Here is a 23,753-nt window from a genome sequence, read left to right on the forward strand (position 1 = left end):
TGCTGCCACCACCATGCTTCACCGTAGGGATGGTGCCAGGTTTCATCCAGATGTGATGCTTGGCATTCAGGCCAAATAGTTAAATCTTGGTTTCATCAGACCAGAAAATCTTGTTTCTCATTGTCTGAGAGTCTTTAGGTTCCTTTTGGCAAACTCCAAGCAGGCTGTCATGTGCCTTTTACTGAGAAATAGCTTCCGTCTGGCCACTCTACCATAAACGCCTGATTGGTGGAGTGCTGCAGAGATGATTGACCTTCTGGAAGGTTCTCCCATCTCCACAGAGGAACTCTGGAGCTCCGTCAGAGTGACCAACAAGTTCTTGGACACCTCACTGACCAAGGCCCTTCTCCTCCGATTGCTCAGTTTGGCTGGGTTGCCCGGTCTCGGAAGAGTCTTTCTTGGTGGTTCCAAACTTAATCCATTTAAGAATGATGGAGGCCACCTGTGTTCTTGGGAAACTTCACTGCTGCAGAAATGTTTTGGTACCCTTCCCCAGGTCTGTGCCTCTACACAATCCTGTCTCGGAGCACTACGGCTTGTTTTTTTCTCTGACATGCGCTGTCAACTGTGGGACCTTATGTACTGTAGATAGGTGTGTCCCTTTCCAAATTCTGTCCAATCAATTGATTTTACCACAGGTGGACTCCAATCAAGTTGGAAAAACATCTCAAGGATGATCAATGGAAACAGGATGCACCTGAGCTCAATTTCGAGTCTCATAGCAAAGGGTCTGTTTGTAAATATTAAATATATTTGTAATAAATGTGCAAAAATGTCTAAAAACCTGTTTTCACTTTGTCATTATGGAGTATTGTGTGTCGATTGATGAGGAAGAAAAATGATTTAATACATTTTAGAATATAGTTGTAATGTGACAAAAGTAAAGGCATCTGAATACTTTCCGAATGCACTGTATGGATAAGAAAAAGGCCCGAAATCTTTACATTATAGTAACAAAGTGAGTAGCTTACCTTACATTGACCCACTTGGATCGGTTGGGTAGGAACAAAACTGGAGCTTCATCATTAGACAGACTGATCATTATCTCTAGAATCACCTTTTCAATGGAGATTAAAAGTTCCTGGCTGAGAATCAGAATAGAGAAAATGAACCTTGGTGGTAGGTCTAGCCTATAGTCTAACTAAAGTACACCAGTTATTAATGGGAAAATCTGTGGACCACAAATTCAAACCGATTCAAACAATCCTGTCATTTTTTTCACAAGGATATATATCGCCACATAAAATGTCTCCTCTTCAAACTCTGTTGAGCCACTAAGCCGATAGGCCTAGGTAGTAAAAACTGCACAAATAAACTGAAGGTATAAACGGAAGGTAGAAGCCTAAGTGATTTGGGGGACGGGTGGTAGGGTTTGCAGGGAATATTAAAGGTATATTCTTAAAAAAGTATGTATAGCTATATAGGTATGTGTATGTATGTATGTGTATATGTATGCATGCGTGCATGTCTATGGATATATTTCCCCCAAAAAATATATGGGGGATTGGAAATGATGCAGACAATTACATTGATGGAAGCAACAATCTTTCCGCAATATTAAGCCGATCCACCCCTTAAAATAAACAACAACAACAACAAAACTGCAAGAACATTGTCTAGAATAATATGCTCATACCTAGCATAGGCAAGTATCACATCGGCTAGGGTTGTCTGTGTACCTCATGTTGTGTATCACAGTGCTTGACTTGGACTGAAATAGGTACCGGTTCTCATTTTGTTTGCTGATACTGTTTACATTTGGATGCAGGAGCTCCACAATACTTTTGATACCTTTGAAACGAATAAGAGGAACAGGAGCTGTAGAACATTTGAGGTGTGGTACTCAGCTCCAACGAGCTTCTGCCCTAGTCGAGCACTGATGTATAGAAGGAAACATAGGCCTGTTGAATTCGTCATATCTACATTTTCCAACACTCCAACCCGGAACTTGTCAACTTCGACAAAGTGTTTGGACATGTTTGATTACATTCTTGTGGAGGAGGAATGAAATAAAACCTACACTGGAATGAAATGAGTATGGATAGCTTTGCCCAGGACCAGTGTGTGTGGGCCAGTTAGCACCTCATAGCAACCTACTAAACCTTATTAGCACCTCCTGACACGGGCCTGCTGCAACTTGTCCAATATTCCTTCCTGTGTATGCGGGTGTGTGTGTGTGTGTGTGTGTGTGTGTGTGTGTGTGTGTGTGTGTGTGTGTGTGTGTGTGTGTGTGTGTGTGTGTGTGTGTGTGTTCTTACAGAGTGTGGGCAGATACACATCATTGGCTAATCTAGTCTGACTGAAATTGAGAAATTGAGGACTTTGATTTTGGCATATGCTCATTGAAAATTGTGCATGTGTTGTCCGTAATTTGTTTCTGGGTGCCTTATTTGTATTAAGGCTGTGCACATAATGATCTTTAGCAGACACCCACACACTCTAAACAGCTGTTGAAGTGTCTGAGAACGTGTGTTGTCAGTGAAACACAAAGCGACAGTGGTGCTGTCCGACACATCAGGAAATGCCTGTAATTTTCTGTGAGATGCCATAATTGCTTCTCATTAGGAGTGTGTTACCAGGAATGTGTGTGTGTGTGTGTGTGTGTCTGTGTGTGTGTGTGTGTGTGTGTGTGTGTGTGTGTGTGTGTGTGTGTGTGTGTGTGTGTGTGTGTGTGTGTGTGTGTGTGTGTGTCGCTCCATACTGTGCCATCGCTCCACCATCTGCAGACTGCATGCGCTCCACCCCAAGACCCTCCAAACATTTGTCGGTACCTCTGTGACCCCTACAGCGAAACCACCTCTGAGCCTCAAATTCCTGCCTACCTCACAACACCACAGGGCTGAGTGGGGGAAGCTTTAATTTCTCGCTTAAAAGAGAACCCCACACCCCACTCTCTATCTCTCTCTCTCTCCCTCTTTCTTTCTTTCTCTCTCTCTCTCTCTCTCTCTCTCTCTCTCTCTCTGAGGCCTGCTGTGAAATAAAAAAAAACTGCAGCTAAAATGAGTTAATATTTGCCTGGGGCCATTCCTCTCATCTGGCAATTAGAGGCATGAAATCCATGTCATTGTGTTGTTATAACAGACAATCTCTTCTGAATTCTGGAAACGTTAGGTCATTTTGGAGTCTCCTCCTTATCAAATGACTTGCTGGCATGTTGTGTGTGTTTGTAGGGGCACGGTGGTCTCGCAGAATGCTTAGGGCTTGTTTGGGAGTGTGTGGGAGCCAGGACTTGGAAGGAAAAAGGTCTCTGCCCCTGACCTGACCCTGAATATCTCCTAATGCGTTGCTTTAGCAGAGGTCTCCCTCTCGCTCCTGAGTGGCTATGACAAGCTGCTTTCGCAGTAATGGCTCTTAATAGCTAAGTAATTGCTATCTCTAGGTGACAAGCAACAACTCCTCACCCGCCCGCCATGAAAAAAAATGAATAATCTGTGAGAGAAAGCCCAGAAGTTGTTGGGGTCCTCTTTCTTCCCCCTGGTTCAGAGAGGCAGGGATCCCCGCCGGTTCCTTTGGCCTGAGAAAGATTTGTGTCGAGTGTGAGGCCCTAACCTGAGGAGACAGAGTGCAGCGTCTCGGGATGAGTGTTTGTACTGGGTGAAGGGGGAAGCATGGGGGGGTTGAGGGGGGTTGTAGGGTCAGAGGAAAGGGAGAGGAGAGGAGGGAGGGAGGGAGGGAGGGAGGAGGCTGCACCCACTGCAGGTGAGGGGGATTAGCTGAAGCTAGAGGTCCAAACAAACCAAATACAGATCTGTCAGCCTAATCCTCACAAATAGAAAACAGAGCTGCCTCATTGGACCCAACCACCACCCAACACCCCCACCCAAACTCCCTGTCCAACTCCTTCTCTAACCCCTCCTCCCCTGGTCCTCTAACCCTGTTTCTCATCAGCTTTTTGCCCGGGCCAGTGAGGCCGGTCTGGCTGTGTTTCTGCTCCACTAAAAAGGAAGTGACTGATCGCTAATCACCCAGGGCTTTGATTGACAGCCCAGCACAGGCTTACAGATTGATTAGAACAAGGGCCCACTCACCATAGAGACAAGGATCTAAATGGGGGACTCCGCTGAGGCGGAGGGGCCATTATTAACCCCTCGCATCCCGATATGGACACACTGATGAGTGTGCGGTAAAGCGGGGGAGAGAATAGAGTGTCATCAGGCCGATTCTCTGCGCTGATGACACAGAGTGACAGAGTAAGTGGATGTCTGGGTGATAATATCCTGCTTTGGATAAGCAATAACTCTGTGTGGTGGGTGCATTAGGGGTAAGGCTTAAATAAATGCTATCTGTGCCTGTCAACAGTAGAAAACATAACTGATTAGGGTGTGAAGTGCTGCTGAGTGCTAGAAATCAGAGCCAGACTACTGTGGTGTTCCTGTGTGGCCTATATCCGTCTGCAGACTGACAGGGTGAGAAGAGACACAGGATACAGGAGGAAAGTACTGTAGGTACTGAATGACAGTAGGAGAACTACAGGTGTAGTATATCTAATGAGCTGATCATCATCATCATCATCATCATCATCATCGTCATCAGGAAATGAGCATGTGTCATTTGGAGACCTGTGAGTTTGTCTCAAGTCCCTATTTTGTTACGGTAACGCTAAGCACAGTTTTGGAAAAATCCACCTAGGGAATGGATAACACAAAGGACATGAGTTTAAAGACGTTTTATTTTCTTCTCTCTCTCACGCTGGCCATTTCACAGCTGTGTCTCATATGTTGCAGATGCCCTTGGAAGTGTCTGACACCAGAAGGGGAACATTTGCATTCCCTCAGCCCCACTGTGTGCACTGTGAAGCTTACGCAGTGGGGCTGTGCTGCGAATGTAGACAGGGGTGGGCGGGCTGGGCCAAAACGGGTTGAGAAAAATGCACCCACCCTCCCCCCGACTCCGCACTGCTTCATTTGAGGGTCAGTTTACCCCAAAAGCAGGTTTTACTGTACCCTCTACAGGGCAGCTCGTTTGGACCCCAAACCAATGCCCCCACACCTTCAAAGGAGTGCCGCTCGGCGCTCTCCGAGGTAACAATCAACATAAATATGAATCTTACCTTTGATCTCTCCTCTGTTAAAGATATATATATATATATATATATATATATATATACATATATATATATATATATATATATACATCGATCCTGGCTTTACATATATATATATATATATAGAGAGAGAGAGAGAGAGAGAGAGAGAGAGAGAGAGAGAGAGAGAGAGAGAGAGAGAGAGAGAGAGAGAGAGAGAGAGAGAGAGAGAGAGAGAGAGAGAGAGAGAGAGAGAGAGAGAGACAGACAGAGAGAGAGAGAGAGAGACAGAGAGAGACAGAGAGAGACAGACAGAGAGAGAGAGAGAGAGAGAGAGATAGAGAGAGCACAGACTCCTCGCGGAACAAGAAGAAGAGAGGAAAAAGAGAGATCAGATGAGGGTGAGATTGTGTGTATGTGTGCGAAAGAGAGTGTTTGTGTGTGCGAGAAAGTGTGTGAGTGTTCCAGCGGTGTTTCACAGAGCTGCTGTGTGGTCTGTCTCTCAGAACCTGCTGTCGTGCTCCAACCTGTAGGAAACAGGAGGTGTACGTTCGTGCAGGCAGGCATAGATCAGAGTGAGAGTTGTTTTTTACAATGTGTGGATGTGTGTGTGAGGCTGTGCGTGTGTGTGTTTGGTAAATTATCTGTCCTTGAGTGCAAGGTCTTGAGTGCAAGGTCTTGAGTGAGAGCTCTCTTATCCTAATACAGATTAATACTAGTCTGTTAAAACAAAGATAGTTTAGACAAAATCCCTATAAACACTTTGAAAGACAAACTTCCTCACTTTAATTGCATCAGAACATATACAGTGCATTCAGAAAGTATTCAGACCCCTTGACTTTTTCCACATTTTGTTACATTACACCTTATTCTAAAATGGTTTAAATAGTTTTTTCCCCTCATCAATCTACACACAATACCCCATAATGACAAAGCAAAAACAGGTTTTACGAAATCTTTGCAATTTAAAAAATATATAAATATATAATTAAATATCACATTTACATAAGCATTCAGACCCTTTACTCAGTACTTTGTTGAAGCACCTTTGGCAGCGATTAGAGCCTAGAGTCTTCATGGGTATGATGCTGGCACACCTGTATTTGGGGATTTTCTCCCATTCTTCTCTGCAGATCCTCTCAAGCTCTGTCAGCTTGGATGGGGAGCGTCGCTGCACAGCTATTTTCATGTCTCTCCAGAGATGTTCGATCAGGTTCAAGTCCGGGCTCAAGAACATTCAGAGACTTGTCCTGGAGCTACTCCTGCGTTGTCTTGGCTGTGTGCTTTGTCCTGTTGGAAGGTGAACCTTCGCCCCATTAGCACTCTGGAGCATGTTTTCATCAAGGATCTCTCTATACTTTGCTCCGTTCATCTTTCCCTCGATCCTGGCTAGTCTCCCAGTCCCTGCCGCTGAAAAACATCCCCTCAGCGTGATGCTGCCACCATCATGCTTCACCGTAGGGATTGTGCCAGGTTTCCTCCAGACGTGACGCTTGGCATTCAGGCCAAAGAGTTCAATCTTGGTTTCATCAGACCAGAGAATCTTGTTTCTCAATGTCTGAAAGTGCTTTAAGTGCCTTTTGGAAAAACTCCAAGCGGACTGTCATGTGCCTTTTACTGAGAAGTGGCTTCCATAAAGGCCTAATTGGTGGAGTGCTGCAGAGATAGTTTTCCTTATGAAAGGTTCTCCGATCTCCACAGAGGAACACTGGAGCTCTCTCAGAGTGACCATCGGATTGTTTGTCACCTCACAGACCAAGGCCCTTCTCCCCCAATTGCTCAGTTTGACCCGGTGGCCAGCTCTAGGAATAGTCTTGGTGGTTCCAAACTTCGTCCATTTAAGAATGATGGAGGCCACTATGTTCTTGGGGACCTTCAATGCTGCAGAAATGTTTTGGTACCCTTCTCCAGATCTGTGCCTCAACACAATAATGTCTTGGAGCTCTACGGAAAATTCCTTTGACCTCATGGCTTGGTTTATGCTCTGACATGCACTGTCAACTGTGGGACCTTATATAGACAGGTGTGTACCTAAATTTACCACAAGTGGACTCCAATCAAGTTGTAGAAACATCTCAAGGATGATCAATTGAAATAGGATGCACCTGAGCTCAATTTCATGTCTCATAACAAAGGGTCTGAATACTTATGTAGGTATTTCTGTTTTTCCAAAAAAATATATTTTAGCTTTGTCATTATGGGGTGTTGTGTGTTGATTGATGAGGAAAAACATTAATTGAATCAATTTTAGTGTAAGGCTGTAACATAACAAAATGTGGAAAAAGTCAACGGGTCTGAATACTTTCATAGTGCACTGTAAAGGGCTTGCAGGTATGGTACATTAAAAATATAAGTGTTTAATGTACAGCTCAGTTGTTCAGAATGCTAATGATAATACGCCGGCACGTCACTCTCAATGTACAGCTCAGTTGTTCAGAATGCTAATGATAATACGCCGGCACGTCACTCTCAATTTACGCCACTGATTGGTCTACTAGACCAGGGCCCCCTGTGTGTGTGTCTTCTCCCAATAATGGCCTTCACACAGCTGCACTGACTGACTGCATGGTAGGATTGAGGGAGGAGGATGACTTTGAGGCCCTGAAGGATAGGAGTAGTTGTCTATGTGTATGTGTGTGTGTGTGTGGGGGGGGGGGTGTGTCTGTGTACACATTGTGTGTGTACATGTGTGTGACAATGTATGGTTTTGTGTGTACATTACTTATACATAATGTGTGTGTATGTGACAGTGAAAGGGCGGAGAGCTCAAACCCTTTTTGTTCTGCTTTAGTTCCCCTGGTCAAAGGCCCCTCAGTGCAGCTCACCCAGCCTGGCCTCAGTCTGTGCCCCCTGTTTACTGTGACTGTCACCAGAGCTATGGAGGCCCAAACAAAGGGGGGTCTGTTCCTATTATCCTGCCCCAGAGTGGCAGCCCCTCTCTGGGTACTGACTGAGGCCAGGGCTCAGGGGCTGGAGGGCTGAGGGGCTACGGACCGAGGGGGCCCCAGCTTGCAGTATAAAGTGAGAGATTATGGTTCTAACTGAAAACAAGTCCCTTTCATGTCTTCTGTCGGAAACCGCCGTAATGTAAACACCTGCGGCCATTAGCTGATTCTATCTGAGGGACCGGATAGCAGTGTTTATATGTTACAGGCTACCGCTGAAAGACCATTCAATAGCAATAGAGTGACTTGCGGATACACACAGGGAATGAGTGCTGGCAGGCATGGAGCAAGCGCAGGGCAGGTTCTCAGACAAACCACATTGCATTGTCATTGGAAAAAGGGATTGGGGCTGTTATGAAATGGAGAACAAGCACATTTAATGGGCAGGGAGGTGGGCTCGGCCTATAACTACCTCTAGCCATGCTCTCTCCCTTTTCTCCCTCTCTTTCCTACCGGCAATTACAGCGTTGACCGGGGGACTGTCGGCCCCGTTCTACCTCGCTGTGCCATTGAAGTCTAATTTGACTGTAATAAAATTACCTGGCAAGCTGTGGCCCTAAAACATCTCAACCTTACAGAGCCATTAAAATGAGTCTCTCTGTGAAGCTAAAAGTTTACCGTTCCACTGTGAGGAGAAGCCCTTTCAACATGAAGTGGCCATTAATGGTGGAAGAGCCATCTGAAAGCCCCTCTCCCAGTCAAGGCATGAGTGGAGTGCACTAGAGGGTCAGGAACGTTCCATTAAAGTGTGGTGTTTAAGAGGTGCTGTGGCCAGGGGGGCACATGGAAGGGGTGAAACAGCTGCCAAACATCTGCACCCCGTCCCCTTCAACCCTGTGTCTGAGCACCGCACAGCGCTGTCTGTCGTTACCTACTTCCTGCCTGCCTCTACACTGGCTAAGGCAACAGGGAGTAGGGGGCACTCATAACTAAACACTCAGAAGGCATGGGCATGTGGGTGACTGGGCAGGCAGACTGTAGGATATAAATGTATTTCCCCTGTACCACTTGTCTCATCCTACCTCACAGAGGTTCTGACTGAATGTTTTGATAGTAAAGTTGTAATAAACCAGTCATTGGTGTTCTGGTCCTGGTAGAGTGCACCTACAATATGAACACATTGTATGGTATGTTATGATCTCTCTCACAGAATCAGGCAACACAGAACACCTTTGCCAACATCACCCACGCAGTTTCTCTAGGAGCAAATAATTACCCCTCCATAAAACAGAGACAATAGTATCAGGTGCTTGTCATAGGTAATTGGTGGTATTAAAGGGATACCTCAGGATTTTGGCAATGAAACAATTCATCTATTTCACCAGAGTCAGATGAACTCGTGGATAACATTTGCATGTCTCTGCATCCAGTATGAAGGAAGATAAGAGGTAGTTTCGTGAGCCAATGCTAACTAGTTACCATCCTAACATGCTAGCAGTTACCATAGACTTCCAGTCATTGCGCTAACGCTAGTTAGCAAATGCACTAACGCTAGTCAACTGCCTTCAAACTGCACGCAGAAACATAAAAATGGTATCGACTAGTACTAGTTCATCTGACTCTGGGGAAGTAGATAAAGGGCTTCATTGTCAAAATCCTGAAATATCCTTTAAACCGTTTCCAGGGAACAAAAGAAGGAGAGCATGACACTGATGGAGGGTCTTTTTCAAAGCCATCAAGGTCTTTTGTCACACTGTGCTTCTGTTGTCAGGGTAAGCATGTCCCCATCCAATTATTTAACAACATACAAACACCTTGAGAGATCTCTTGTACCTTCACCCACCCCTTGGCAAGTTTCAAGCCAAGGAGCCCCTCTCACTTGCTCGCATGCACGCACGCACGCACGCACGCACACACACACACACACACACACACACACACAGAGAGATAGAGAGAGAGAGAGAGGGAGATGGAGAGAGAGAGAGAAGGAACATTGTCTGGGCTAAAGCAATTAAAGCGCTCCCTCTCTCTGCTCCTCCCAGCGCATAAACCACCTCCTCAAAGTTTGCTCGCTGAGCTCGGCTCGTCGCACTTGCTGCAACACGTCTTGTCAACCTCGCACTTTATGCGTGAACCAGTGATAGTGAAAGGGGTCGGCGTAGCTGGATGTAAAGGGAACAGGATCGAAATTTAAAATTGTGCAGATCCGTGGATTTAAGGCAATCCAATAAAAGTGGACGTTGAAGTGAAATTGATGTTGCAATCGGGAACTCTTCCCTCAACATGAGGGGCCGTCAATGATACGGGTATTGAACAAACCTGTTGCGAAGTTCAATGTCCTTGTTCTAAGTCTTGGGTGTGAGCACTCAGCGCAATTACGCACGGCATCATTATGGTTTTATTTTTGGATAGACGAGTCCCTGCTTTGTTCCTACTTTGGGGCTACTGCGTTTTTGCGGACACGGTCTTTTCGAACTTTACCCTGGACAACGAGGTCCACTCCAGTTTCATCCACCGGCGGCTGAAGAGCCAGGAGCGCCGGGAGATGCAGCGGGAAATCCTCTCGATCCTCGGGCTGCCGCACCGGCCACGGCCGCATCTCCACGGGAAGCACAACGCGGCACCGATGTTCATGCTGGACCTGTACAATGCCATGTCCACGGAGGGGAAAGAGGATGGGTACTCCTACCCATACAAACCCATCTTCACCACCCAGGGGCCGCCGATAGCCACTCTTCAGGACAACAACTTCCTAAACGACGCAGACATGGTTATGAGCTTTGTCAATTTAGGTATGTCACCCCTTGCCATCTGTGCTTATTATGTTGTTCCCCTGCAGTATCCGATTTTCAGTCTTAATCTTAACCATCTGCAGTCTTGCACTTATTGGTGGATATCTCATTTCTTGAAAACAGATAAGCGCAAGCCTTGAAAATGATAAGTAACAAGTTGCTCATATCTTATTAAACATTCAACAATATGTAATAACATGAGTGAAACTTGAAACTACATGATCAAAAGTAGATTTCATGGAAGATCTCATTCCAAAATCATGGGCATAAATATGGAGTTGGTCCCCCCTTTGCTGCAATAACAGGAAGGCTTTCCTCTAGATGTTGGAACATTGCTGTGGGGACTTGCTTCCATTCAGCCACAAGAGCATTCGTGAGGTCGGGCACTGATGTTGGGCAATTTGTCCTGGCTCACAGTCGGCGCTCCAATTCATCCCAAATGTGTTAGATGGGGTTGAGATCAGGGCTCTGTGCAGACCAGTCAAGTTCTTCCACACCAATCTCAACAAACCATTTCTGTATGGACCTCACTTTGTGCATGGGGGCATTGTCATGCTGAAACAGGAAAGGGCCTTCCCCAAACTGTTGCCACAAATTTGGAAGCACAGAATCGTCTCGAATGTCATTGTATGCTATAGCGTTAAGATTTCCCTTCACTGGAACTAAGGGGCCTAGCCTGAACCATGAAAACAGACCCAGAACATTATTCCTCCTCCACCAAACTTCACAGTTGGCACTATGCATTGGGGGCATGTAGTGTTCTTCTGACACCCGCCAAACCCATATTCGTCCTTCGGACTGCCAGATGGTGAGGCGTGATTCATTACACCAGAGAACGCATTTCCACTGCTTCCGAGTTGAATGGCGTTGAGCTTTACACCACTCCAGCCGATGCTTGGCATTGCGCATGATTATTTAGGATTGTGTGCGGCTGCTCGGCAATGCAAATCCATTTCATGAAGCTGCCGACTATCAGTTATTGTGCTGACGTTGCTTCCAGAGGCAGTTTTGAACTTGGTAGTGAGTGGTGTTACAGAGGACAGACAATTTTTACAAACTACGCGCTTCAGCACTCTGTGAGCTTGTTTGCCCTACCAATTTGCGGCTGAGCCATTGTTGCTCCTAGACGTTTCCACTTCACAATAACAGCACTTACAGTTGACCGGGGCAGCTCTAACAGGGCAGAAATTTGACGAACTGACTTATTGGAATGGTGGCATCCTATGACGGTGCCACGTTGAAAGTCACTGAGCTCTTCAGTAAGGCCTTTTACTGCCAATGTTTGTCTATAGAGATTGCATGGCTGTGTGCTCAATATTATACACCTGTCAGCAATGGGTGTGGCTGAAAATCCACTAATTTGAAGGGGTGTCCACATACTTTTGTATATATAGTGTATGTGCAAATCATTCAACTGTTGGTAATATTGATTTACAGACCAAGTGACATTGTTTATGTTCCCAGGTCCATGTTTAGGTTATATCTAATTACTTAACACTGGGTCTTAAGACTTATTACCCTACAGATTCTTGGTCTAAAAAGACAACTGGGGATTTCTCAAATCTCTGGAGTAAAAAATGTAATGCATTTTCTATTTTTATTAAACCAACCATTCTGTTTCGTTTGCACATTGGACTTCATGGGTCTTTGTCCTGCAGAAACACTTTATAGTGCTATAGCATACACTGCAGGAGAAAAGCCATCAAATGTAGATACAAGTTGTAGAATAGGTAGTCCATCTTTACAGTGTGTTGCAATTGAGATAATGATCCAGTCTAGGAATCCATGAGCATCACATTCCAGTGTCTAGTCTCCATCTGTCTCAGTCAAACAGCTGTCCACTGTGTTAATGTTCAGGTGTTCAACCCTGCAGATGCTGTAACCTGCAGACACTTTGTCCACCGTTGTTATCTTGAGCATAAGCAAGTGTCAACAACAGGATAGGTTCAAAGTGAATCTTGTTCTCCTCGGTTTTGCATTTCCAACAAAATAACATCAAAATAACATTCCCAAGGTTCCATATACAGCCGTCTGGATTCTAACATCAGAGTTGGGCAAGCACAGTTGTTTTTCTAACACATGCTGTGAATAAAATACCTTACAGACAATGTGTCTGATAGCCCATGTATTTTCCCTCTAAGCATTTGCTAAATGTTTTCTCCCAGCTGTTGGCTGTGGATTTAGTGTGTCCAGGTTTCATAACCGCGTTCCTTATCTAATCAGTGAGTCTTAGCGAAATCCCCCTGAGATGCTGCTCGGTCTTCTGATTACCATTACTGTCAGCAGCAACAGCCAGCGAAGCTTTACTGCCTGCCCATCATCGCAACATTAGCAGGCAACACCAGGGGATTTATGGAAAGATAAACACACCATCATAACTCAATTTGGCCAACAAATTATGCAATCACAGCAACTACATGAATGACTAAGGGTCAAGATGAGTATTTGCGATTCATTTGAAGAAGAACAGGACACTGCTGCAGGGGATCTGGCTAGAGAACTCATATAGTGTACAACTTCAGGCAGTTATAGAAATCTCAAAGTTAAGAGGCAAATGTTAACAAAGATAACAAGAAGAGGTTTCCCGGCCCGAGGGAGCTGAAGTTCGTGAAGAATCCTGGAGGGATGGAGGGATGATTGTTGGAGTGTTTTGGCAACGGAGAGGGAGGTGACAGTGTTTCCTCTGCCACACTATGCCATTACAGAGGGAGCTGCTGTATTGACGCTATTTTGGACAGGCTGTGACACAGCTGGATGGGACCACAAAGCCTTGCAAAGTCAAGGGCCTCTTTCTTTTCCTAACATGTCTGAAAAGGCACCATGTTCCCAATCCCTATATAGTGCATTACTTTTAACCAGGTCCTGAATAGCGCTCTAGGACCCTGGCCAAATGTAGTGCATTATGGAGGGAATAGGGTGCCATTTCAGGCAACCTAAGACTTCAGCAGGGCAAGGAGAGAGCCTGTGAGAGGCAGAGAGGAGAGGAGAAACTGTTTCTGACTCTGATATGTACTGTATGGGCCTTTCTCAGTCTGTAATCCATAAGGCTGACATTAAATCAAAATCAAGGTGTTTCACATCAGCGAAAGAGTGAAATGATTTGCAGCGAACGAATGAATAATTTCATAACTGAACCCGTCTTATGTAATCAAGACCCTTTCTCGCTATAGGTTTCTATGCTTGTTCTCTGACTTGTGGCTTGTGAATGAAGCCCCAATAAAAGTAATGTTTGCCTTCATGTCCAGTCATTTCCACTCAGCTCCCAGTGACTATGAGGGGTTGAGGCCTGGTGATATTGTTACTGAGCAGCACAGTGCCCGTTTCTCCGCCCCACAGGGCAGGTTAGGTTCCCCTCATGCCATGTTGGGTTCCTCTTACCAAAATTCAAATGATCTGTGATAACCTTTTGCGAAGTATACTGTATCATTTGGATATGATGTCACTGTTGGTCCTGTTCGTGAATGAGCTTCTTTGTCAGGGCTCTTCTTCCTGAGCCAGGCTTGATCCAAGCCACCAGATCATAATGCTGATTAATACGCCTTTATATGAGAGAGAGAGAGCGAATACAAGAGAACAGAGAGTTATAATCATAGACACTGATGGCTTTTTATTTCAGTCATTCATTGTGTGTTTTTCCATTTGAACCCCTCGTAAATCAGGTTCCATAAATGGCATCATGTCGGAGATGCCTCTGTTAGATTGACTTCCAACTGCCTTGGAAGTGGCTTGGGAAGCTTTTTTATAAGTAAGCTGGGTGGCATTTTAGCTTTTAAATATTATGACAACAAGATTGTATCTGATTTCACTGATAATCCCGTCAAAGTGCCAGTGAGGGAGAGAGAATGAGAGCAAAAGGAAAGAGTGAAAAGGGGGGGAGGCGTTGAAGAGGTTTGGTGGTTCCGCATGACCCTGATTCGTGACAGACATCTTGTAAGGAGAGTCTGTAAGTGAGCATAGAGGATGGGAACAGTAAAAGGTTTAGACTCATGACACTGCTCTGCTTAAATGCATCGCTACAGAGAGCTCTCCTTCAGTTCTAGTTGTTGCCTATCAAAAGAGTTGGAACTGGCACGATCTGATTGTTTGAGCATATGCCATTCAAATAAAGTGATAATGGAATGGAACTGATGTTGTATCATTGATAAGTGCTGCTGAGTGCTTGAGTTGTGCACAGGGCAGCTGATTTGTGTTCAGAGTTATTGAATGGCTATAAAATACATTATATGATATGGTATGGTGATATTCAGTTTGTAACTGAGCTATTCTGAGGCCAGTTGATATCTGATGTGCTGTCAGTGTATATCTGAGCTGCTCTGGGGTCAGTTGATAGCTGATCATGTCAGTATACTGTATATTTAAGCTGTTCGCGGTCCGGCTTAAAGTTGATCTGTTGTCGGTGTGTATCTGAACTGCTCTGCGGCTGGTGGTTTCCAGTGCAGGCCCAGGGTGGGTGTGTTGCTTTGGGACAGACCCCAGGGCCAGGGACGTCCTCTCCTCTCCTCTGTCTGAGTCACTTCAGTTAAAAGGCCAGCTGTGTAAATGGCTTACGGCATACATGCAGAATGTACACAGCTACACGCAACATGGGTCGCCCTAGCCCAGGGTGTGTGCTGCTGAACATGCAACGCTCGCTGACACGCTAACACGCTGACACGCTAACACGCTGACACGCTAACACACTTCTGTGTGAAATTGGATGGCGTTTTTCTGTAGCGTTAGCTTAGAGTATGAAACAATTAACATGGGCAAGATTCTGTCTTTCTTTCTCTCTCTTTCTCTCTCGCCCAATGTGTAGTCCTTTTAGCTGGAGTGATTTATGTTTTGCCCACCCTTCCTTACCACTCCACACTGACTCATGTCAACACTTTCACACTTTCTCACATACATAACCACACACACACACACACACACACACACACACACACACACACACACACACACACACACACACACACACACACACACACACACACACACACACACACACACACACACACACACACATACACCTCCCATTTGGGTAATATATTTGATCTGATCCCGGCGGTCCCAAGTGCATTAGCCCTCGTCCACAGTAAATTAAGGCATTTCCCCTTAAACAAACCATCCAAAGCTCTTGGCGGCTTGGCTAGGCTGAGTTGGCCTGGCGAAGTCAAACGCATACAGACACACACACACACACACATACACAGATAACCCGCTCGGTCTCACGCACCACAGGGCAGCAGGATGACTTGCATGTCTACCATGTGCATCTCTCAGATCATTAAACAGTGCCATCACCTGCATGGCCTGTTTTCCACGACTGGGTTTTATTGTCTTACAGTAATGTGTTATCAGGTGTGTTAGTCATGGCTTCCTGCTCTGCTCCGTTGTCATGCAATCCTGCATGGATTACCCTAGCCTGAGGCGGTGAGGAAGTGTGTGTGTGTGTGTGTGTGTGTGTGTGTGTGTGTGTGTGTGTGTGTGTGTGTGTGTGTGTGTGTGTGTGTGTGTGTGTGTGTGTGTGTGTGTGTGTGTGTGTGTGTGTGTGTGTGTGTGTGTGTGTGTGTGTGTGTGTGTGTCTGCATGCGTGCTGCCTTCCTGCGTCGAGCGTGGGTGCATGTGTGTTTGTTAGTGTATCAATGTGTGGATAAAGACAAATGAAACGGTGCTTTGCTTTATATCATCTCAGTAACTAGAGCCATACTGATAGGTCCCTGGGTATCTAATAGTCCTGCTGGAAGTCAGCTGCTCTGCACACTTAGAGGGGGGCTGTTGTAAAATCAAATAAAGTGTTGAGTTTGGCTCCAACGTGAACAAACTTATATGTGAGAATATGCCAGCTTATTTAAAAAAAAGGTGTATCGCTGCAGTCTGTTTAAATTGTCCAAATGTTCTGTTGCTGTTAATCCGCACCAGATGTCTGAAACACATCACTAAATGGACTTGAAATAGAAAGCAACAACAATCATTTGAGTCCTCTGGTTTCCTTGCTCTCCGCTGGCTCGAACGTCAGCCTGGGAACAATAGACCTGGGGTCAATATGTACACAAAGCATTCAACGTTTACTTGCAGTATAAGTATACATTTGATTAGTGTTTATACTGTAGATGCATTTGAATTACATCCTTTCTTAACCCATAATAACAAATGAAATCTAAAGCATTTTTAAACATTTAAATACAATTCTGAAGTTCTCTGAAATAAAACTCCAGGGCTAGATGCGTAGAACACATTTTAATGAGATAAAACAACTTGTTTGTTGATTAGATTCATATTAGACCTGTGTGTGGGTGTGAGACTTGATGAGAGCAAACAATAGGTAATTATCCAATCCGTTACCATGGTGACACCACAGGGCACCATCTGCCCCCTGCCATCCCCCTCACCCTCACACCGCCCCCTGGGTGGTGGCACAGAGTTGGCAGCCCATTGTCTAGTTTTTATGGTGTGTCAGGTAATAAGTAGCCTCGCAAAGCGGCCTGTTCTCACAAGCTTCCGTATATAGAAGCCCGCGAGATCAGGCTGCTTTGCGAGGTTAGGTAATAGGTGGGCCTGGAGAGAAAAAAAACATCCTCTAATTGGCCAATTTGTTTGGATTTATTAGAGGGTTTGGCATTGAGATAGCATTGTGTCACTCCACTGCTGTACACATACACAAACACACAAATGCATGCTCGGAAACGTTCGCTGTCACGCCACAGTCATGTTGGAGTCATGGGATTCTGATGTATTTTATATCTTAGCATCACATCACTGGTGTTGATGTATGTTACATTGTGCTTTAAGGAATATGGAACGTTGTATGTGAATGTGGTAGGTAAATGTGGCAGTAGGGACAGCAGGTGGTAGGTGGGTGGAAATCAATTTTCTCATGTACCAAAATGAAAAAAAAAGAAGAAGAGAAATACAGATTTGGGGTACATGGGGTGGGAGTGTTGGTCAATTACGTGGTGCTGAAGTGATAATGTTGGAATAGGATGGATGTGGAATAGGATTGAAATGGCACGCAGGCACACACACTCTCTCACCCAGTCCCAGCTCCTTCTCTCATTCCTGTGCTCAGTGGGCTGCCCCTGGGACTGAGATTAATACAGATGTTTCTCTCCATCTACAGGCCAAAGCAGCTGTGCACAGAAACTCTATCTCCTCAAAGTCCAACAGACCCCGTCCCCACACCCCTCTATTCCCACAGCTCTGTCGCTCTCACATCAACCCCATGCACCCAGTAGTGTAAAGTAATTAAGTAAAAATACTTTAAAGTAATACTTAAATCATTTTTTGGGGTATCTGTACTTTACTATTTATACACTGCTCAAAAAAATAAAGGGAACACTAAAATAACACATCCTAGATCTGAATGAATGAAATAATCTTATTAAATACTTTTTTCTTTACATAGTTGAATGTACTGACAACAAAATCACACAAAAATAATCAATGGAAATCCAATTTATCAACCCATGGAGGTCTGGATTTGGAGTCACACTCAAAATTAAAGTGGAAAACCACACTACAGGCTGATCCAACTTTGATGTAATGTCCTTAAAACAAGTCAAAATGAGGCTCAGTAGTGTGTGTGGCCTCCACGTGCCTGTATGACCTCCCTACAACGCCTGGGCATGCTCCTGATGAGGTGGCGGGCTGTGCGGCCCCCCAAAGAAATGCCACCCCACACCATGACTGACCCACCGCCAAACCGGTCATGCTGGAGGATGTTGCAGGCAGCAGAACGTTCTCCACGGCATCTCAGACTGTCACGTCTGTCACATGTGCTCAGTGTGAACCTGCTTTCATCTGTGAAGAGCACAGGGCGCCAGTGGCGAATTTGCCAATCTTGGTGATCTCTGGCAAATGCCAAATGTCCTGCACGGTGTTGGGCTGTAAGCACAACCCCCACCTGTGGACGTCGGGCTCTCATACCACCCTCATGGAGTCTGTTTCTGACCGTTTGAGCAGACACATGCACATTTGTGGCCTGCTGGAGGTCATTTTGCAGGGCTCTGGCAGTGTTCCTCCTGCTCCTCCTTGCACAAAGGTGGAGGTAGCGGTCCTGCTGCTGGGTTGTTGCCCTCCTACGGCCTCCTCCACGTCTCCTGATGTACTGGCCTGTCTCCTGGTAGCGCCTCCATGCTCTGGACACAGCAAACCTTCTTGCCACAGCTCGCATTGATGTGCCATCCTGGATGAGCTGCACTACCTGAGCCACTTGTGTGGGTTGTAGACTCCGTCTCATGCTACCACTAGAGTGAAAGCACCGGCAGCATTCAAAAGTGACCAAAACATCAGCCAGGAAGCATAGGAACTGAGAAGTGGTCTGTGGTTACCACCTACAGAACCACTCCTTTATTGGGGGTGTCTTGCTAATTGCCTATAATTTCCACCTGTTGTCTATTCCATTTGCACAAATCAAATCAAATCAAATTTATTTTTATATAGCCCTTCGTACATCAGCTGATATTCTCAAAGTGCTGTACAGAAACCCAGCCTAAAACCCCAAACAGCAAGCAAAGCATGTGAAAGAAGCACAGTGGCTAGGAAAAACTCCCTAGGAAAAACTCCCTAGAAAGGCCAAAAACCTAGGAAGAAACCTAGAGAGGAACCAGGCTATGAGGGGTGGCCAGTCCTCTTCTGGCTGTGCAGGGTGGATATTATAACAGAACATGGTCAAGATGTTAAAATGTTAAAATGTTCATAAATGACCAGCATGGTCAAATAATAATAATCATAGTAGTTGTCGAGGGTGCAACAAGCACGTCCGGTGAACAGGTCAGGGTTCCATAGCCGCAGGCAGAACAGTTGAAACTGGAGCAGCAGCACGGCCAGGTGGACTGGGGACAGCAAGGAGTCATCATACCAGGTAGTCCTGAGGCATGGTCCTAGGGCTCAGGTCCTCCGAGAGAAAGACAGAAAGAGAGAAAGAGAGAATTAGAGAGAGCATATTTAAATACACACAGGACACCGGATAAGACAAGATAAATACTCCAGATGTAACAGACTGACCCTAGCCCCCCGACACATAAACTACTGCAGCATAAATACTGGAGGCTGAGACAGCATGTGAAATCTATTGTCAATCAGTGTTGCTTCCTAAGTGGACAGTTTGATTTCACAGAAGTGTGATTGACTTGGAGTTACATTGTGTTGTTTAAGTGTTCCCTTTATTTTTTTGAGCAGTATATTTGACAACTTTGGATTTTACTTCACCACATTCCTAAAGAAAATAATGTACTTTTTACTCCATTCATTTTCCTTGACACTCAAAAGTACTTACATTTTGAATGCTTAGCAGGACAGGACAAGGGTCCAATTCACACACTTATAAAGCAAACATCCCTGGTCCTACCTACTGCCTCTGATCTAGCGGAATCACTAAACACAAATGCTTCATTTGTAAATGATGTTTAACTGTTGGAGTGTGCCCCTGGCTATCCGTAAATAAAAAAACAAGAAAATGGTGCCGTCTGGTTTGCTTAATATAAGGAATTTGAAATGATTTATACTTTTACTTTTGATACTTAGGTATATTTAAAACCCAATACTTTTACTCAAGTAGTATTTTACTGGGTGACTTTCACTTTTACTTGAGTCATTTTCTATGGAGGTATCTTTACTTTTACTCAAGTATGATAACTAGGTACTTTTCCACCACTGCTTGCACCACCATATAACAAAACACACACAAGCATGCAAACACACGCACACACTCAAACCAGAAGTATGTAAATAGCACTGTCCTCGATCGGCATGGCACTATAAAGGGTGATGCGGAAAGCCCAGTACATCAGTGCGGCCAAGCACCCTGCCTCCAGGACCTCTATATCAGGCGTTGTGAAAGGAAGGCCCGGAAAATCATTAAAGACTCCAGCCACCCAAGCCATAGAATGTTCTCTGCCTCCGCATGGTAACCGATCAAGTCTGTCACTAACAGGCTCCTGAACAGCTTCTATAACCAAGCCATAAGACTGCAAAATAGCACACTAAATAGCTAACAAAATGGCTACACGGACTGAGTTGACCCTTGTATTTTATTTTTACATTGTCTCTATGCACACTCACAGGGCCCTATACACTTGCGAGCACACACACTCCAACACACACGCAAACAGTCACTCCAAAATTTGCTCACACACACATAATATGCACATACATTTTATACTGGTTCTACACACCCGCACACCCACTCACATACAATCATCATATTCGCTGCTGCTACTTTGTTTATCATATACCCTGATGCCTAGTCACCTTACCCCTATACATATCTATATCACTCCATTTTCCTTGCACATTGTAAATATGGTATTGGAACTGACTGACCCTGTTTAAACAGTGCGTTCGGGAAGTTTTCAGACCCCTTGACTTTTTTCACATTTTGTTATGTTACAGCCTTATTCTAAAATGGATCAAATTAAATGTTTTCCTCATCAATCTACACACAATACCTCATAAAGACAAAGCGAAAACAGGTTTTCAGACATTTTTGCAAATGTATTAAAAATAAAAAACAGAAATATCTTAAGTATTCAGACTGTTTGGTATGAGACTGGAAATTGAGCTTAGGTGCTTCCTGTTTCTATTTATCATCCTTGAGATGTGTCTACAACTTCATTGGACTCCACCTGTGGTAAATTCAATTGATTGGACATGATTTGTATATGAGGTCCCACAGATGATGGTGCATGTCAGTGCAAAACCAAGCCATGAGGTCGAAGGAATTGTCCGTAGAGCTCCGAGACAGGATTGTGTTGAGGCACAGGTCTGTGGAAGGGTACCAAAACATTTCTGCAGCATTGAAGGTCCCGAAGAACACAGTGGCCTCCATGATTCTTAAATGGTGATTCTCTGGTCTGATGAATCCAATATTTAACTCTTTGGCCTCAATGTCAAGTGTCACATCTGGAGGAAACCTTGCACCATCCCTACGGTGAAGCATGGTGGTGCCAGCATCATGCTGTGGGAGTGTTTTTCAGCGGCAGGAACTGGGAGACTAGTCAGGATCGAGGGAAAGATGAACAGAGCAATGTACAGAGAGATCCTTGATAAAAATGTCTTTCAGAGCACTCAGGACCTGACTGGGGTGAAGGTTGACCTTCCAACAGGACTACGACCCTAAGCACACAGCCAAGACAACACAGGAGTGGTTTCGGGACAAGTCTCTGAATGTCCTTGAGTGGCCCAGCCAGAGCCTGGACTTGAACCCGATCGAACATCTCTAGAGAGACATGAAAATATCTGTGCGGTGACGCTCCCCATCCAAATACAGGTGTGCCAAGCTTGTAGCGTCATACCCAAAAAGACTCGAGGCTGCATCAACAAAGTACTGATTAAAGGGTCTGAATACTGTAAATGTGATATTTTAGATAAACATTTTTTTTTTTGCAAAAATGTGTAAAAACCTGTTTTGCTTTGTCATTATGGGGTATTGTGTGTAAATTGATGAGGGACATTTTTTAAAATCAATTTTAGAATAAGGCTGGGTCAAAGGGTCTGAATACTTTCCGAATGCACTGTAGTATGCTTACTTACGGTTGTCTTCTTCTATTTCATGTTATTTGTAGTATTATATTGTTATTAATTACTGCATTGTTGGGTTCAGAGCTTGCAAGAAAGGCATTTCACTCTACTTGTGCATGTGACATAAAAAACGTGAAACTTCAAACCTACCAGAATACACTGACCTCCTCCAAACTTTAGTCATAGCTTACTCCCAACAGTGTTCTCTACTGTTCTGTCTTCAACCCCCAACTCTGCCCCCTTACTCTAGGGCTTCAACCCTTCCCAACCGCCAGACAGAACATGTCAACACTTCCTCACTTTCTCACATGCACGCACGTACATAAGTACAGGCACACGCACACACACACACTTGTGTCAGAGTGCATATTTTAGGTCCTCTGTGGACAGGAAATAATTAACTGAGAGTGAAAAAAAATAATAGTTGGTTCATGTAGCTACTGCTGCCTTCAGGTGATTACAGTCATACCGTTGCTGCTGTCCTCTTTTCCACCCACCTGTTTCAATGCTTCATACCGAGTTAAAGCACCTAATATACCACAGAGAAGCAAAATAATGCATCCTCACAGTTTTTGCTAGGCTACCACACAACACATGGACTATTTATCAAGGTCCATACCCTTGGCTCTATAAGTCCTAGAATTCTATGTTCATCCATAGATCTCCAAACAGACTGACATCTGGCCGTGCACATCGTCTCCTCACTCTTGGACCGTCCCCGACACTTGCTGTGAGTGGTGATGAAACAGTCTGCGGGTGGGACTCGACAATGTGGCGAGTTGTCAAAAGACCCAGATGTACGGAGCAGCGGGTGTTCTTGCTTGGCTGAAATGACGAACGGCACACATTCAAGGCCAGGAATGTTGCGGCCAACAACACAAGACTTTCTAAATCATGTCTCCCTCTTTCTCTCTCTCTGAGACTGAACATGGGCCATTTTCAGTGTAGGAGTATGCTGCTGACATAATTTACCCCTGAGGTTGCTCATAAACACAGCAGAATGAGGTTAGAGAGGTAGAGAGAAGGGTTGGGGGGGGGGGGAATGAGCAAGTAGAGCGATCTCTGAATTGGAGACAGACTTGGAGAAAATTATAGGATAGTGATGATAGGCATGTATACAACCTTCACATCAGCTACTCTTGTATCTTGGTAACTGTGCCTTGCGGTGGATGCATCACATGATCTGTCTCTTATACCTCCACAGCAGGCAAGGAGCTTGAGTTTTAGTGAATGGAAGTCAGAATGAGCCCAGTGCCCTTGTCTTCCACGGAGGGCAGCATGGAGCAGCGTTTACCCCCAGAGAGAGAGGCCAGATGTGCGACAGAGCAAAGCCAGGGACACAGTTACCAACCACACTGCTGGGAAAACAAATAAACACAAGGCTCAGAACACTGCTTTATGGGCCGTGCTGGAGCACTGAGGGCGAGGAGAAGAGATTGAAAGGCAGAGTGGAGTGTGTGTGTGTGTGCATTAAGCACAGTAAGAAAGCCAGGAGCCACCCATCCTGCCCTGTGACCAGATGCTGTGTGTGTGTGTGTGTGTGTTGGTTGTTCT

General features: G+C 45.0%; 1 protein-coding gene across 1 annotated transcript in view; it reads left to right on the top strand.

Moving 5' to 3' along the window:
- Positions 1-9,961: 9,961 nt before the first annotated feature.
- Positions 9,962-23,753, top strand: part of LOC106571911 (bone morphogenetic protein 7) — a 48,070-nt gene continuing 34,278 nt past the window's right edge. Inside the window, exon 1 of the mRNA XM_014145466.3 lies at positions 9,962-10,700. Coding sequence (XP_014000941.1) covers positions 10,301-10,700 — 400 coding nt within the window. The 5' untranslated portion in view covers positions 9,962-10,300. The remainder of the gene's footprint in view (positions 10,701-23,753) is intronic.

Source organism: Salmo salar, chromosome 15 (assembly GCF_965601325.2).
Source record: "Salmo salar chromosome 15, fSalSal1, whole genome shotgun sequence".
NCBI lineage: Eukaryota > Metazoa > Chordata > Actinopteri > Salmoniformes > Salmonidae > Salmo > Salmo salar.